The sequence below is a fragment of the Ornithorhynchus anatinus genome, chromosome 6, assembly GCF_004115215.2.
Source record: "Ornithorhynchus anatinus isolate Pmale09 chromosome 6, mOrnAna1.pri.v4, whole genome shotgun sequence".
Taxonomy (NCBI): Eukaryota; Metazoa; Chordata; class Mammalia; order Monotremata; family Ornithorhynchidae; genus Ornithorhynchus; species Ornithorhynchus anatinus.
In genome coordinates this window covers 42,956,159-42,972,179 of record NC_041733.1, presented here as the reverse complement: position 1 = coordinate 42,972,179, position 16,021 = coordinate 42,956,159, and the positions used below count along the sequence as shown (strand labels likewise).

The 16,021-nt window shown below is 44.7% G+C and overlaps 1 protein-coding gene across 2 annotated transcripts in view; it reads right to left on the bottom strand.

Moving 5' to 3' along the window:
• Positions 1 to 16,021, bottom strand: part of ATRX (ATRX chromatin remodeler) — a 158,256-nt gene that overhangs the window by 68,341 nt on the left and 73,894 nt on the right. For both annotated transcript variants that reach the window (XM_029067289.1, XM_029067291.2), the window contains exons 11-19: positions 15,005 to 15,138; positions 13,863 to 14,042; positions 9,668 to 9,761; positions 8,495 to 8,597; positions 6,349 to 6,531; positions 2,177 to 2,318; positions 1,093 to 1,202; positions 538 to 684; positions 104 to 281 (exon numbers count right to left, since the gene is read on the bottom strand). In XM_029067289.1, coding sequence (XP_028923122.1) covers positions 104 to 281; positions 538 to 684; positions 1,093 to 1,202; positions 2,177 to 2,318; positions 6,349 to 6,531; positions 8,495 to 8,597; positions 9,668 to 9,761; positions 13,863 to 14,042; positions 15,005 to 15,138 — 1,271 coding nt within the window. The remainder of the gene's footprint in view (positions 1 to 103; positions 282 to 537; positions 685 to 1,092; positions 1,203 to 2,176; positions 2,319 to 6,348; positions 6,532 to 8,494; positions 8,598 to 9,667; positions 9,762 to 13,862; positions 14,043 to 15,004; positions 15,139 to 16,021) is intronic.

Below are 16,021 nucleotides of genomic sequence, written 5' to 3'. Positions count from 1 at the left end.
GTTTTGGAGAAATATGGCATTAAGTAAACCAATAAAAATGCAGGAACCAACTTATGTGGTGGGGGGGGGCGGGGGGTTATTTCCAAGAAAATCATGACTGTACCTGGATCCACCAGAGCTTTGTTAAATATTTCCTTCAGCTTTCTACTCTTCACATTCCTTCCTTGAGCGAGATTGCGGTACATCTCGTAGCCGATGATCATGACGCCTCCATCTTCCTGCCACCTCTGGAGCATGTAGCTTCTCTCTTGAGGACGCTTCACAGTTGCTAATTCGGAGACCTTTTGGGTGAAGAAAAAAGACTCAGTATTCTTCAACAGAAAACCAACGCCACCGGCTTTTACCGTGCGTCCTCCCGAATTGAAATGTTCCGCACCAACACTTAGCAAGGAGGTTTGCTTTTTCACGATTCCCTACAGAGAGAGGAGGGACCTATGATACCCGATACATGTTATATTGTCCTCTCCCAAGTGCTTAATACAGTGCTCTGCACACAGTAAGCGCTCGATAAATACGACTGAATGAATGAATGAATACCTCAAGCTTCTCATCATCTTCTAATCCATCCTGCCACTTCTCGAATTCATTCATCCAGTTCAAGGCGGTGTTGAGGGGACATACCACCAGGGCCGTGCTGAAATCCAGTTTGTCGCACAACAAAACTGTATGAAGAAAACTCACCACCTAAAAGGAATACCCACACTGTATTCTTTGCCTTGTAACACGTCCAAGTTAATAGGGCACCCGTTCCTGGACACAATCCTCATTCTTGACAGCTAAGAAACACATGCAAAGCTAAAAAGTGGAATACGGCATGGCGGAAACCTGTTACTCTTTCATTTCATTAGAGTCCTGATATCAACTGGTCACAGCATTGCGAAATAACAAAAGTAACATCGGCTCTCTATTACAGCGACAATCTAAGGAGAAAACTCAAGGCGTATCGCAGACGTTTCAGAGACGGGAGAGTGTATGTCAACTGCACGATCCATTTCCAGAGCAGACACTCAAAATATCAGTTGAGGGAACGGGCAAGATACATTAAACCCAATCCCAGGTGCTCAGTTTACCTTGATTTTCCTCCCTTCTTACCTGTAATGTCTTGCCAAGACCCATACAATGGGCAAGGATGCATCCCGAGCCTGTGGACTTCTTTGTTTTTCTCACAGATTCACAACAACAATCCCACATAAACTGAACGCCTGAAAAGAGCATCGAAAAAGTTCTCTGAGAAATACCGGTGGATGGATAAGAAAAGAGGTTCTCATTTTCTAATTAGGCATACAGTAACATAAAAAAATGTTAAAAAAAAACAACCAAAAAACCCAAAATTTCTCAAAAGCTATTTGCTTTTCACACAGACTTAGCCAATCAGAAATCGGGAGGCAAACAATGTAGGAAAAAATACGCTTTATCTTAAGACAAGAACTGCAATGTTCAAATTGTATCCTCTAGGCACATAGGTAGTTAAACCTACAAAGCCTCTCTAAAGCACTTATGGACAGGTCTTCACACTCAGTTGCTTCTGCTTATAATCTGTTATAATGTCTGTCTCCCTCGCTGGTTCGTCAGCTCTGAGGGAAGGGATTGTGTCAGATTACTGTACTCTCCCACACGTTTAGTACAGTTCTGGGCACTCGTGCTCAATAAATCCCACTGACTGACTGTGGACCAGTCCATCCACCCACATAACTGTCTCAACAGTGACCTCCCTCTTTGAAATCATTATCATCTTAATTTTGCCGCTTCCACACCCAATTTTGGAATTACGACTGATGAATTTATGCAGGCCAAGCCTACATTTTCTATTTTCTGCATAACCACTTTCCTCCGCGAACAAATCCCATATGCTCATCACATCCCCAGTAAACAAATGTTTCCATTTCTTTGGAACCTACCAACTTTACACCTCAACGGGGACCGACCCCGTGTGAAGTGAGACTTCTAAACAATTCTGTGGTTCCGTATACATCAGGACTTTGTAGACCTCAATTACCGCACTCCTCATTTTCATCCTTCTGAAAGCGAAGAGTTCTAATCCCTTCCATCTACCCAGAGATGACTGTTAAACTACTCAAGCTCCGTCTTCTAGAGTGAATCCCTTCTTGTTGGGGGGGAACGGATGAGAGAGTGGATCTAAATTACAACGGAATCAACCATAACGTCGGTTTCTTACCATCGACTTGATGGGGTTTCAATTTGGTGACCATGTTTCTATGAACCTGTACTAAAGGTTCTTTAGTTTCTTCATCTTCGTCCAACACTAATTTGGTTGTTATTGGACATTTTACAGGTGAGGCATCCTCAATTTCTATTACCTGCAGGTAAAGTGGAAAGTTATCAGTAGTCACACTGAAAGTACTTTCTTCCTGCTGGGACAGACAGGCCGACAACATGGTAAGGACTATTACCCGATAACTACTGAGGGGAAAAGAGCTGTTTCTACTTCTTAAGCACCTACATCTACATCTAGAAGCAGCGTGGCTCAGTGGAAAAAGCCCGGGCTAGGGAGTCGGAGGTCATGGGTTCTAATCCCGGCTCCACCATTTGTCAGCTGTGTGACTTTGGGCAAGTCACTTCACTCCTCTGTGCCTCAGTCACCTCATCTGTAAAATGGGGATTAAGAGTGTGAGCCCCACATGGGACAACCTGATTACCTTGTATCCCCATGCCCAGGTCTTAGTAAGCACTTAAATACCATCATTATCATCATTATTATTTTAACATATGCCCGCTCTACTCCAGAGTGCTTGCTTCACAATAAGAATCCTAATCTCCTCCAGGAGTCCAAAAGTCGCATCTCCTCCAAGAGGCCCTCCCTGATTAAGCCTTCATTTCCTCCTTTCCCGTTTCCTTCCGCATCACCCTTGCATTTGGATTCCACACTCGAGTCACTCCGTCCTCCGCCCCGCAGCACTTAGGTATGTATCTGTAATTTATTTATTTACATCGACGTCCGTCTCCCCCTCTAGGCTGTAAGTTCCTGGAAACGTGTCTGTTTATTGTTATACTGTACTCTCCCAAGGGCTTAATACAGTTCTCTGCACACAGTAAGTGCTCAATATATACGACTGACTGATTCTAATGTGGGGGCCACCCCTTGCATTCAATTATCTCCTGGCTCAGTGGAAAGAGCACGGGCTTTGGAGTCAGAGGTCATGGGTTCGAATCCCGGCTCGGCCACTTGTCAGCTGTGTGACTTTGGGCAAGTCACTCAACTTCTCAGTGCCTCAGTTACCTCATCTGTAAAATGGGGATTAAGACTGTGAGCCCCACGTGGGACAACCCGATTCCCCTGTGTCTACCCCAGCGCTTAGAACAGTGCTCGGCACATAGTAAGCGCTTAACAAATACCAACATTATTATTATTATTACAGAGTTCGGGTTCTCATTTTTGGAAACAGATTTTCATAGCAGCAGGGAGGCTGCATGCTGTAGCAGAAAGAGCCCAGGCCTTTCTGGGAGTTGCGGAACCCGAATTCTATTCCCGGTCCCACTCCTTGCCTGCTGCGTGACCCGGGGCAGGTCGCTTACCGTCTCTACGTCTCCATTTTCCGCATCTGTAAAACGGGATAAACTCCCCGATCAGTCTGCGGGCCCTCATCTGGGACCGGGAGTGTGCCTGACTTGAATGTTTTATATCTATCTCAGCACTTGGCAGAGGGCTGGGCACAGAGAAAGTGCTTAGTAAATACAATGAATCTGTCAGGAAGAACTGGGGCCTCAAATGTGGTCTCAGTACCTAGAACTGAAGATCCCTTTGTGAAACTGGGAGCAGACTAGTCTATTAAACTGGGATCAAGTTTCACATGGGCATGGGAGTGCCTGTAGACACCTGCGCCTAGAACTGACAGAACGTGAAAGACTGCACGCGAAGCACTGGAGGAGAAATATTTTGAGACGAAAGCAGAAGACACAGCAAAGGCTGGTCCGTGCCACCCTAGGGAATGACTCGTCTTGGTAAAAACCAACGGGACGACACTGCCCAGTGGGATGAGGGTGGACTGGGATGTTTGGACTTGGGTATTTTTTTTTTTTTTTAAAAAAAAAGGAGAAGAATGTCTGTGTCAAAAAGCAAATACAAACCACCCTCCCTAGTGGGTTTGGGTCTTCGCTCCTCGGCGGGTGCTTGGCAGGAGAGCACACGATTCAGAGGAATTCACGTCCCTAACACTGATCGCTAGGTGCTGTCAACAGTTTGAAGGCCTAAAGCACTGCAGAGGCTGTGTGCTGGAAACGGCATTGGGGTAGGCCCGGTTTAGGCACCCCCGCAAACTTGAATGATGGAATGGAACCAAGCGACTCTGGGATCCCAAACTGTGTCTCTCCATTTAAGTCCCTGTTGATGCAGCTTATTCAACTGTTCGTCTCTTCCTGCCAAAGTTTAGTAATAACAACAACAGTAATAACAAAAAGGATAATTGTGGTACTCATTAAGTGCTTACTATGTGGCAAACACTGTTCTAAGCGCTGGGGTAGCTCCAAACTGATTTGTTTGTACCCAGCCCAGTGCTCAGTGCAGGTCTTGGCAGGCGGTAAGCGCTTAACAAATACCACAATCATTATTATTAATGCCCCACATGAGGCTCCCAGTCTTAAGTCCCATTTTCCAGACGAGGGAACTGAGGACCAGAGAAGTGAAGTGATTTGCCCAAGGTCACACGGCAGACACGCGGCGGAGCCGGGATTAGAAACCAGGTCCTTCTGACTCCCGGGCCCGGGCTCTACCCACCAAGCAACGCTGCTTCTCGTCACTTCTGAGCCACTCTTTAACTGCTAAATGGATAGCAACCAACAGACAGAAGGACATCGAGCCAAAATCCACACTGAGGAAGAAGATGAGAAATGATTTCACCCAGAGGAAAGGTGGATTCAGCCGCTTCTAGACAACGGTCCCTTCTATCTCCACTCATCTGTTCGTAAGCCATCCAGTGGACATGGCCTAGTCAGATTACAGACTTTTTCCCGCCTTTTCGTGCACGTCAACGTCCTTGATCCACACCCCCCCCCCCCCCAAATTAATTAAAATTAGAATTAAGCCCAAAAACTCTAAAAAAGAGAGTCCACCTGCAGTTCAAGAAACAGTCAGCAGATGTCTCAAGACTTAGCCTCTCTCTCTCAAATGTTTACAAATCCTGCCCGGTCACATGACTTTCCGTGCATCCGTGGTCTTTCATCTCAATCGCGCCTTTCTACTCCGCGAGCGCGCAAGGTTTATTAATATAAAGGAACTAAATGGAGGACCATTTGATTAAACTGAAATACCGATGCCAATTATAATGCAAGCGGCGGAAAAACGTGTTTCCACGTCACGTCACCGACGGTCGACAAAAAGGCTATCGGTTTCATTGTTCCGTGCTCGATTCACCAAAAACCTAGGGCGTGGTTTGCTTTCCTCTTGTACATACTGTAGAAAAGCGCCTCTCGTAGTTAATAGTCACTAAAACTATTTCTGTACGTGCCCCTTTAATCTAAAGGTTTTAACGGTCGGTAAGGAGAGGAAATGAGAGCTTTGCAAGCTTCCCGGGAATCGTAAGGGCTACATTTTTTTATATGCCTAAGAGAAGATATGGCATCCTATTCTTTTTCAGATCAGTTCCTTCTAATGGGAATGTTTTGAAGTGTCCAGAGATTGCTGACATTTGGCCAGTCACCCTGATAAAGTCTGAGTTATAAATTATATAAATATATATGTGTGTGTGTGTGTGCATGTATATATTTACATATATATATATATAAAAGTATACACACATACACCTATGAGGAAAGGCAGTGTGGGCTAGTGGATAGCTAACAGGCTTGGGAAGCAGAGGACCTGGGTTCTAATCCCAGTTCCTTGTCTTGTCTGCTGTGTGACCTGGAGCAAGTCACTCTTCTGGACCTCTGCTATTAAGTGCAGTCGAGTCGTTTCCGATTCACAGCGACTCCATGGATGTACTTTCTCCAGAACGTCCTGTCCTCTGCCATAATCGTTATGATCCCTATCCTTCTAGCTGCCGATCTGCCTCTTCCACCTAATCCCTGGACCTTTCCTAGCACTAGTGTCTTCTCCAGAGAATCAGTCCTCCTGATTATGTGTCCAAAATACGCTAATCTACGTCGAGTCATTTGGCCATCCAAGGGACCTCTGTTACTTCATCTGTAAAACGGATATTTATATTGAGCCCCTTGTGGGACATGGACTATGTCCACTTGATTAGCTGATATCGACCTCAGCGCTTATTACAGTGCCTGGCACATAGTAAGCGCTTAACAAATACCATTAAAAAAATAAAAAGAGTAATTTCTATACCTGGCCTTGGCAGAAATGTATCCAACAAAAGAGAAGTTAAACAAACCACCAATTACCTCTCTTAATTTTTCTCTCTCTCGTTCTCGTTCGGCAATTCGTTTTCTCCTCTCTTCCTCCTCTTTCAGGGCGTTCTGGGTTTCTGTCCTTAGTTTATCATCTTTAAGAATCTTTCGAATTTTCTTCCTCCCCTTACCAGGAGATTTTGAATCATCATTTTCATCCTCTTCTTCCGAATTACTCTGTTAAAATGAAAATGCTTAAAAGTCACAACTACATCAAAAGTAAACGGTGAAAACACTTAACCAGGACTTCTTACTGAATGAAGCTGTTTTCTTTTGCAATTATTTGCCTGTTCCATGGAGATGGTCCTTTCCTACTCAATCCAAACCAGGAAATAAGGACATCTTAAAAGTTACTGACACGAACATTTGCTATGAAACATTCTGTCACTACCTTAACTGTGATTAGAATCAAATTGCTATACACTTCCAAGAAAACAGCAGGAGCATGAAACTACATCAATCTGAAAGTAACATGACCCCGGATTGATCGATATGCCTCAAATCGGACGCTTCAGAATGGAAAAATATCCTTCATTCCTCTTTCTTTCACATCTCTGTTTGCCTGTCACTGGTCTCCTGTTTCGGTGAATCACCCTCCTTGCATTTCTCCCCCAACTCCTGAAATGTCAACCATTTTCCTTTACTAGTCTTGCAGTGAGACGTACCCAGTTGGGTTTGGACAGAGAAGAGATTCAGAGAAACTCAGACACTAAATGATAGAAACCAGGAAAGGGGACTAAAATCTCTGCCCTCTCTTCCAGCAACTTCTTGGGAGAAGTATACAGGGGAGAAAGGAGAAAGGCAAGACAGGAAGCACGGTCAAGAAGAAAGGGCGTTCTTGAGCAGAGACCTCTCTCTTTGCTCTCCCCCTTCTTTTCCCACAGAGGACAGCGGACGTGTAAGGCGACACACAAGAAAAGGGGGTTTTCTGAACACGGATACACAATGGTTTATATCGCATCCGAAGATGCAGCTTTGACTGCAAACAGAATCGAAACCAAAACCTCGCACCGTAATGTGGTAGCAAAATAGTGTTTTTCAAAATCCCCCATTACAAAGAAAACCATTCTTTTTTAGCGGAAATACGTTAAATTATAAGTTACATGAGCACTTTACCCAGACATACTCGCATTTCTAAGCCACTACTCATTTCCTCCTTTTTACCGTCTCTGTCCCCACCTCTGACACCCACACCAAACCTTCTTGGGGTGGAAGGGCAAAACAGCCAGAAAGAGGGGGGTTGCCTCCTGGGGCTACCTCCTCAGCAGCAATGAGCCACCTGGGACACCTCGCTCAACAACGATGCTGAAAACAGCCGGTTACCGGTGGCTGAAAGACCGACGGACCCATCGAGACGGCTCCCCTGGCGTAAGCTAGTTGTCGGCAGGGAATGTGTCTGTAATATTGCACTCTGCCAAGCGCTCAGGACAGGGTTCTGCACTCAGTAAATAGGACTGACCACTGTCTGATCTGCTAGCCCTATGGACCGGCATTGGCACTATGCCGCGGGCCCTCTAGTCACGAAGGGGTGTTGCCCATAGAACTCCTGCGTGCACTAAGCGCTGTGCAGGCCAACCTGCTCATCTGTGCACCTGCTGCCCCGACTAGGCTTGACGGGAACATTATGGGAGAAGTGTGGGGGGTGTCAAGCGCTTGCGAGTGATGGTGTAAAGACCTTGATACTGGGCTCGATACCTTCGCGTGGGTTCTCGAGGCCAAAAATTCTCCGGGCCCAGACCGAGACGTCGCTACCATCTGCGACGGGGATCCCGCCCAAATCCCTGCCTGCGGTTTAAGTAGCGTTCGTGGAGAGTGAGCTTTGACTTCCCGAAAAAAGACCACACGGATGTGCGGGGAAGATCGGGTGGTCAGAAACCATTCCTTTGAAAAGAACCGGCCTCTGAAGTGTTGGGGAACCCTTGCTGATTGGATCTGGGGCAGTCTTAGAACACCCCAGCAGCCCTTACTGTGATGCGGTCCCTTTGAAATATAGCTGTCTAAACCATCGGCAGCTGTCCGACAAGTTAGGAGGGAAAAGCTGGATAAGATGGGCCTAAAAAAAATCCTGCATCCTAGCATTCGGTGAAGACAAAACCCGATCACCAAACAGTACCCCTAAATATGCTTATGCAGACACTACCTTGTTTTCACTTGAAGAGTCCTCCTGAACTTTAATACGCCGCCTTTTCTTCTTTTGCTTATAGCTCCGTTGGTTTTCTTCCAATTCTGCTTTCTTCGCAGATCTGAGAAATGGAAAGATACTTAGGAGATCCACACACTGGAGCATAATAGCGCAGATTACACGCTGACTGGCAAGAGGCCTAAATTTAGACACGTCCTCCAAGAGTGACGGCGGATACACGGTCGTTTCATAGTACAGTGCTTATTTTCATTGCTGATTATCTAGGAGACCTCGCTTGGACTCCTTCCCGGGAAAAACCCGGGGCCCGTTTGAAAGAGCCAACCTGGTTACAAAGAGCCCTGCGTACAGGAGACAAAATGGACTCCAGGCCTGCAGCGAAGTCGAAGATTCTGTCACTGTACAGAAAGCGTACGCGGTGGCCACTTGGAGTTGAAGACATTTCTTTTCCGTGCAGATTTCTTTGCTCGTTTCTCCCCCTGCAGCCTGCCTTTCATTGTCCTATCAGATGCCCGCTGATAAGTAATAAGTTAGGGAACTAGAAATGACTCCAATAGAGCCTGCAAGTTTCGCCAACTGCATCAGGAGCCATCAAGGGCCGAAGCTTTGTTCACCACCAATCAACTAGCACGACAGACTTCGCCCAACCCTGTTTAAATACACTGCATGAATGTTGACGGTTGCGCAGTACGAAAAATCCACCCACGGGACCCACGGAAAGACGCAAAAATCGATACATCTAAGCAAAAACAGCATCCTGAGAACGGGGCAGGCAGTTTAAAATTGGACAGGAGTGGCTGTAACTAGTTTCCAAAGAACAGAAAATAGTGAAGTCTCATAGAAGAGATCAATGGAAGAAATCAACCCGTCGCATATTTGCTTGTATCCACCCCAGTGCTTAGTTCATTGCCTGGCACATAGTAAGTGCTTAGTAAGTGCCATTGTCATTAATGTTATTTATAAGACATCGAAACCATTTTATCTTTCGCGTCCTCTCTCTCCCAACCGCTTTCCTACGGAATTAGAAACTCGAAGGCATTAACTCTGCTTTTTGATGGCAGCAAGCAGGTGAGCTGAAATCATCTCTTCTCTAATTCGCTGCGGCTGCGTTGCAGTTCCTGAAATTTTACCTCGGTAGGAAATGGAAAACACTCGAACAGGCAAAATGCATACCTCGTTCTGGGCCGCTGTTCATCTTCAGACTCACTAACTTCTTCGCTGACTCCAGATTCTTGGAAGTCCGAATCACCCGAATCTTCGCTGCTCACTGGGGGAAAGAGTAAAACCTTAAATTATCCCGTCTGCCAATAAGGTAAGACTGCTCACGGCGTTCTACCTTATCTCTCAGCTTTAGCTCATTTTAAAGATTCTTGTCTTCTATATGGTCCTGACTTCTCAGATGGCGAACGGCATCTTAAGATGACACAAGGCCCGTACCTACACAGGACACAGCGGTAGCGGGTTTCATCTCTTTGGCGCCAAGTTTGTATTCCTGCCAGCGTCTGCTGCTCTTGATTCCTGCTGGGCTCCCCAGAATTCTCGCTTCTATTGGAAGCCCAGGGAGAAGCAGAGCAGCGGATTCGAAATTTACTACCGTCTTCACGGCAGTCGTGCCAGGGTTTTTACCTAGATACTACTACGTACTCTACAGCTAGGCCGGGATAGCCACATAACCCAGGATGACTTTCAGACCCAAACATCACCCCTCCTCCCCAGCCGCGCCCTCCCCGACTCTCACACAAACACTTGATTTTTCACTGGTGGTAATTAGACGTAGAGGCTGTGAGAGCTGCACATCAATAAGGAATGGATTTCTGAGGTCTAAAACTATAAACGCACATACATAACTGGAGGGGATAGGGCATCATTAAAGGTTAAGATGTGGGTAATATTTGAGCTTCTCTCTCAAAACTCCCAGAGTGTTAATTTCGGTTTTTACTTTATGATTTACACAGAATAGCATGAATAATAATAATAATGATACGAGCGTTTCTCTGAGAGTAGTTCTCCTTTCTAGCATTTCCAAAAGATGTAAAAGACTTATTACTCAACCTGACAGTTCGATGCTATTAAGGTTACCTTGCTTTCTTTAGGGTGGTAAGTAGTAGTAATAAATAAGTGCTTAATGTGTGCAGAGCACTGTACTAAGCGCTGGGAGAGAGCATACAGGAGCAAATTAGATAGAGACCCTGTCCCTCAAAAGACTCATAATCTATAAGGCTAATAGAATGGTCAAACTAAAAGGTTAAACAGACTCCATTTAAAAAGTTAAACTGATAATATACGGCAATTGGGTTTAATATAGGGGATATTCTACAACTGATCATTAAGCGACATGAATTTCAAGTTGTCTTGAAAAGTCATAATTGCTTCCCTCAGCAAACCGCATGAGAAAAAAAAGTGAAAAGCACTCATCACTATAGTTAAAAAGGTTAAATTCAAGTTGAGATACTTAATAAAAGATGCTACAAACAATACTCTACTTCCTGAAAAGCACTTCATCCATCTATTATATTAATGTCTGTCTCCCCCTCTAGACAGTAAGCTCACTGTGGGCAGGAAATGTGTCCATTTATTGGTACAGTGAACTCTCCTAGGCGCTTAGTACCGTGATCTGCACACAATAAGCTCTAAATAAATATAACTGACATTCAAAAAATGCATTTTTCAGGATGCGCACAATGCCCCTCCCACCCTTCAGAAAACTTGATTCCGAATTTGAAGAGCATAGGACACCTGGTTGACTCAAATCATCATCATCAATGTATTTATGAAGTTCTTACTAGGTGCAGAGTGCTGGACTAAACACTTGAAAGAGTAATAATAATAACTGTGGTATTTGGTAAGTGCTTACTAGGTGCCAGACACTTTACTAAGCGCTGGAGTGGATACAAGCAAATCGGGTTGTAGACCGTCCTTGCCCTACATGGGGCTCACAATCTCAATCCCCATTTCACAGATGAGGTAACTGAGGCACAGAGAGGTGGAGAATAAAACGCAACAGGGTTGGGATACCTGTTCCCCGCGTCCAACGAGCTAACAATCTAGAGTATGGAGGAGGGACCAGGAGGATCAGTCAGTCAATTGCATTTATTGAGTGCTTACTGTGTGCAGAGCACTGTACTAAACGCTTGGTAGAGGGCAATATAACAAGAGAACGGACACAGACCCTGCCCACAATGGGTTGACAGTCTAGAGGGCATCAGGAATCGGGAATCTACTCAGTTGGACTCTGCTCTTCCCTAAATGAGTTGGTCTGGTTCCCTACTAAGCTGGGAATGATACTGCCCCCCGGGCATCTGACTCAGCTGTCTGGGGGGAGCTGGGCAGTTATATAGAGAAGCAGCATGGCTCAGTGGAAAGAGCCCGGGCTTGGGAGTCAGAGGTCATGGGTTCGAATCCCGGCTCGGCCACTTGTCAGCTGTGTGACTGTGGGCAAGTCACTTCACTTCTCTGGGCCTCAGTTACCTCATCTGTAAAATGGGGATGAAGACTGTGAGCCTCATGTGGGACAACCTGATTACCCTGTATCTCCCTCAGCACTCAGAACAGTGCTCTGCACATAGTAAGCGCTTAACAAATACCAACATTGTTATTATTAAACCAAATTCTTCTGTCATAATTTGAGGAGCTCGAAGACGCTCAAAGGGGCTGCTTTTGAGAATGTGATGCCGTGCCGTCGTTCAGACTGGAGAGCATCCATTAGGGCTTCCACTATATTGACATTCTGGATTTGTTCTGTTTGTTCTTGAGTGGAAAGAATCAGATTCTGCAGCTGTTCTGTTTGCTGAGTAGGCGAGACGAGATTAGCAGCTGGATCTGTTATATTCTCAGAATACTCAGCAGTCACAATACGGATTTTTTTTTTTAATGGTATTTGTTAAGCACTTTAATTTTGTGCCAGGAGGGGTACTAAGCGCTGGGGTGGGTACAAAGTAATCGGGTTGGATCCGATCCCTGTCCCACATGGGGCTCAAGCCCGGTTTTCCGGGGTGAGGTAACTGAGGTCCGGAGAAGTTAAGTGACTTGCCCGTGGTCACCAAACAGACAATGGGTGGAGCCAGGATTAGAATCCAGGCCTGTTCTCCTTCTACTAGGCCATGGCTGCTTCCTTTGCTATGAAAAACCACAACACAGAAAAAGAAAAATGACCAAGTGGCATCACCACTGTAATACATGTTCTCCAGGCTCAGCTTCACCTGCCGACTGCCACAGAACTGGTTGGCCCTGGGCAAGAAGTGATGGGCCACTGCTTCGTTCTTGGTGTAGGGCTTCTTTCCCCTCTGTATTTACTTGTGATTTTGCCGGGAGGTGGGGCGACTAGCATCTTTCACTGGATGGCTCAGTGCCAAGCTACGTGAAATGTATCGAATGTCCACCTCACAAGGAGGGAAGACAAAGAACCCCTTTCTGCAGCCTAGATAAGCCATCGTCCCCCGAAGGCCGCTGTAATCAAGGAATGTGGGAGTCCGAGTACGGGAGGATCCTGCCCCGAGAGAGCTGTTCACAAAATTCCTTTCAACAGGACACTGTGAACCAACAATTTCCCATCCGAACGAATACTGGTACACGGGACTGTTGCACACAAAACATTCAAATGGGAGAATATTCTCCACTCGGGTTGAAAAAAAAAACCAAAGTGCATAACAAACATCTGCTTTATAAAAAGAAGACTGCTAAAATAGGATAGCAAAAGGAAATGACAAAAAATTACAATTCAACCGATTCCCGGTCGATCCACGGAGAACATTTCTTTGGTACGATGCATAATTTACACTCCTAAACTGAGGAGAGACATTCGAATTCGGAGAAACGGGATTTTCAACTGGGGTGGACAAAAAGTTTCAAATTGCAAATTTAGTTTTTGGAGGTGGCAAAAGGAATAAATTTCAGAACGCACCCCTCCCCCCCCGCCAACTTCAGCATCAGACTAAAGTCCAAATGGGCAAATAGCCACAACCCATACAAAGCATCTACTGAACAGCACCTGTGGTTAGGAAGACACTGTCACTGAAGAATGCCTGCACGTGTGCGCGCACACATATACACAAACACACAGATCTGCCACGTGAAAACCCAGTAGTTCACAAGATTTGGGCTCCTTTCCTAATTTTAAGTATTTACACAGGCCTAAAAGCAGGCCAGTGCAATAATGGAACTGCACAGCCTCACTTCCAGCACATCTTTAATCACTACTGAATGGAAAATATACACGAGGAGAATATACACAAGGTGGTCAACTACGAGAAAAACGGGAACTGCCAGGAGATACCACAGAAAGAGAAAAGCCTTGTCAACATCTAAGCCGTGTTGTTCAATTGTTCTGTCATTTCATTCTCTTAAATTCTTCGGCATCTATATTTCATACCTTTTCTCCGACTTCTGCGTTTGGTTTCCTTGGTTTCTTTAGGCTTCGCCTTCTTCTCCTCTCCTGACTCTCCATCGCTCATGGACAATTTGTGTCTCAGCAATCTGTGTCGATATCTCGGCTTCTTAGATTCTTCAGAGTCCGAGTCTGATTCAGAATTGTCTTCCGCATCATTCTCCTCTGAAAGGACAGAGTTAACAGAAGACATACAAGTTTATTTTCTCTATGATACCGTCTAAAATTGCACAGATAAGCCGGAAAGTCGATATTTGCCCTGTAACTGCTGAATCACTTCTGAATGACAAGCAGCGTGGCTGAGTGGACAGAGCACAGGCCTGGGACCTGGGTTCTAGTCCCGCCTCTGCCGTCTGCCTGTTGTTTGACCTTGGGCAAGTCAAAATTAACTTCTCTGGGCCTCAGTTACCTCATCTATAAAATGGGGCTTAAGAGTGTGAGCCCCATGTGCGACAGGGACTGTGTCCAACCTGATTAACCCCACAGCTCTTACAACAGTGCTCGGCACATAGTGAGTGCTTAACAAAAACAATAAAAACAATAATAATAATCAGGGTTAATAATAATCCAGCCCCAAAATTTAGCAGTTCATTCTTTAGTGCTGATTACAGTTTCTAAGCAAATCCATTTATTTGCAAAGTTGCCAAAATGAATGATTCCATACAAGAAACTTTCCTCTTTTCCCTTCCTTTCCTCTTTTCCCACTCTCTTCCGCATTGCCCTAACTTGCTCCCTTTGTTCTTCCCCCCTCCCAGCCCCACTGCACTTATATACATATCCGTAATGTAGTTATCTGCACTGATGTCTGTCTCCCCGCCTCTAGACTGTAAGTTTGTTGTGGGCAGGGGATGTGCATTGTGGCATTGTACTCTCTCAATTGCTTAGTACATTGCTCTGCACAGAGTAAGCGCTCAATAAACTGAATGAATAAATGAAACGAGAGCATGGTTGACGCTCTCAGATAACCACTGAAACCAAAAGGTGGCATTATTTCTGTAAGAAGACATGCTAAAACATCTGATGGCAAATGTCTCCTAAATCTTAAATATTTTAATCAAATAAAAGAAAAACACTGCTTTGAGAAAATGGTTCATTTCTCTTTTCGTTCACCAAATCAAGGCACCTACCATCATCTCCTGAATGCCCTTCATTTTGTTTTCCAGTTCTCTTTTTCTCTTCTTCGGGTTCCTCATCGGACGATCCATCTTCATCTGACGAAAGATTAGCTTTGATTTCTTCCAACAGCATCTTCTTAGCGATTCTTTGAAATAAAACAAAAACAACAAAAAACCACTCATGGATCCTGTGTTCAGAACACACTTTATGTCCAATCTCATCCTTAAAAAGATTCTCAATCTCAAAAACCAGGGTAAGATATAAGCTACATATGAGCAAACAGAAAGAAGCGTGGCTGAAAATAAAGACATCCTTGAAGAACATACAATTCAGTCTGAACTTGTGCCTCGACAAAAACAAATATCAGGCTAGCAGTAAGGACTCTGAAAATTTGTGGCTTATTAAAACGCTGCGTTTTGGGCCAAATTCTATTGGTAATTTTTTACAGAAATTTGGAATTTTCTTGTGTTATTTCTGAATTATTTAATTCCTCATATTATTATGTTCTCTGAAAGGATATGGGTAATAGACCACCATATTGTGCCCTAAATTTAGACGGTTTGGAATTTATGGATTAAAACTCTTCTTACCCATCAATTCTGTTCATCAGTCTGTTCATCTGTTCAAAGTACATACCTTTCTCTTCTGTGTTCAAGAAATCAGCGACCATCAATCCTGATGTGCTTCAAATTGCAAATTTGTTGAACCAATCAAGAATAGTAGAGCACAGAGGGTAAGAGAGATGAGTGCTATTACACACATCTTTAGAGAACACAAATTACAAGTAAATAATTTTTCCTTCTCCGTAGGTAGCTGGTGCAATAGATTTCCATTCCTTCAAAACCAGAAAATTCTCACAGATAGCAACCAATACTTGCGGGGGAGAATACTTGATTCTGAGCACCAAAACCAAAGTTCATGCTCTTCTAAACATAATTCTGTTCAGAAAAATAAGCAACTTGGCTACTCAGATGAACAACGGGCAGCTGAAGTAACGTAAAACTCGCGAAACATTAAACGCATACAAA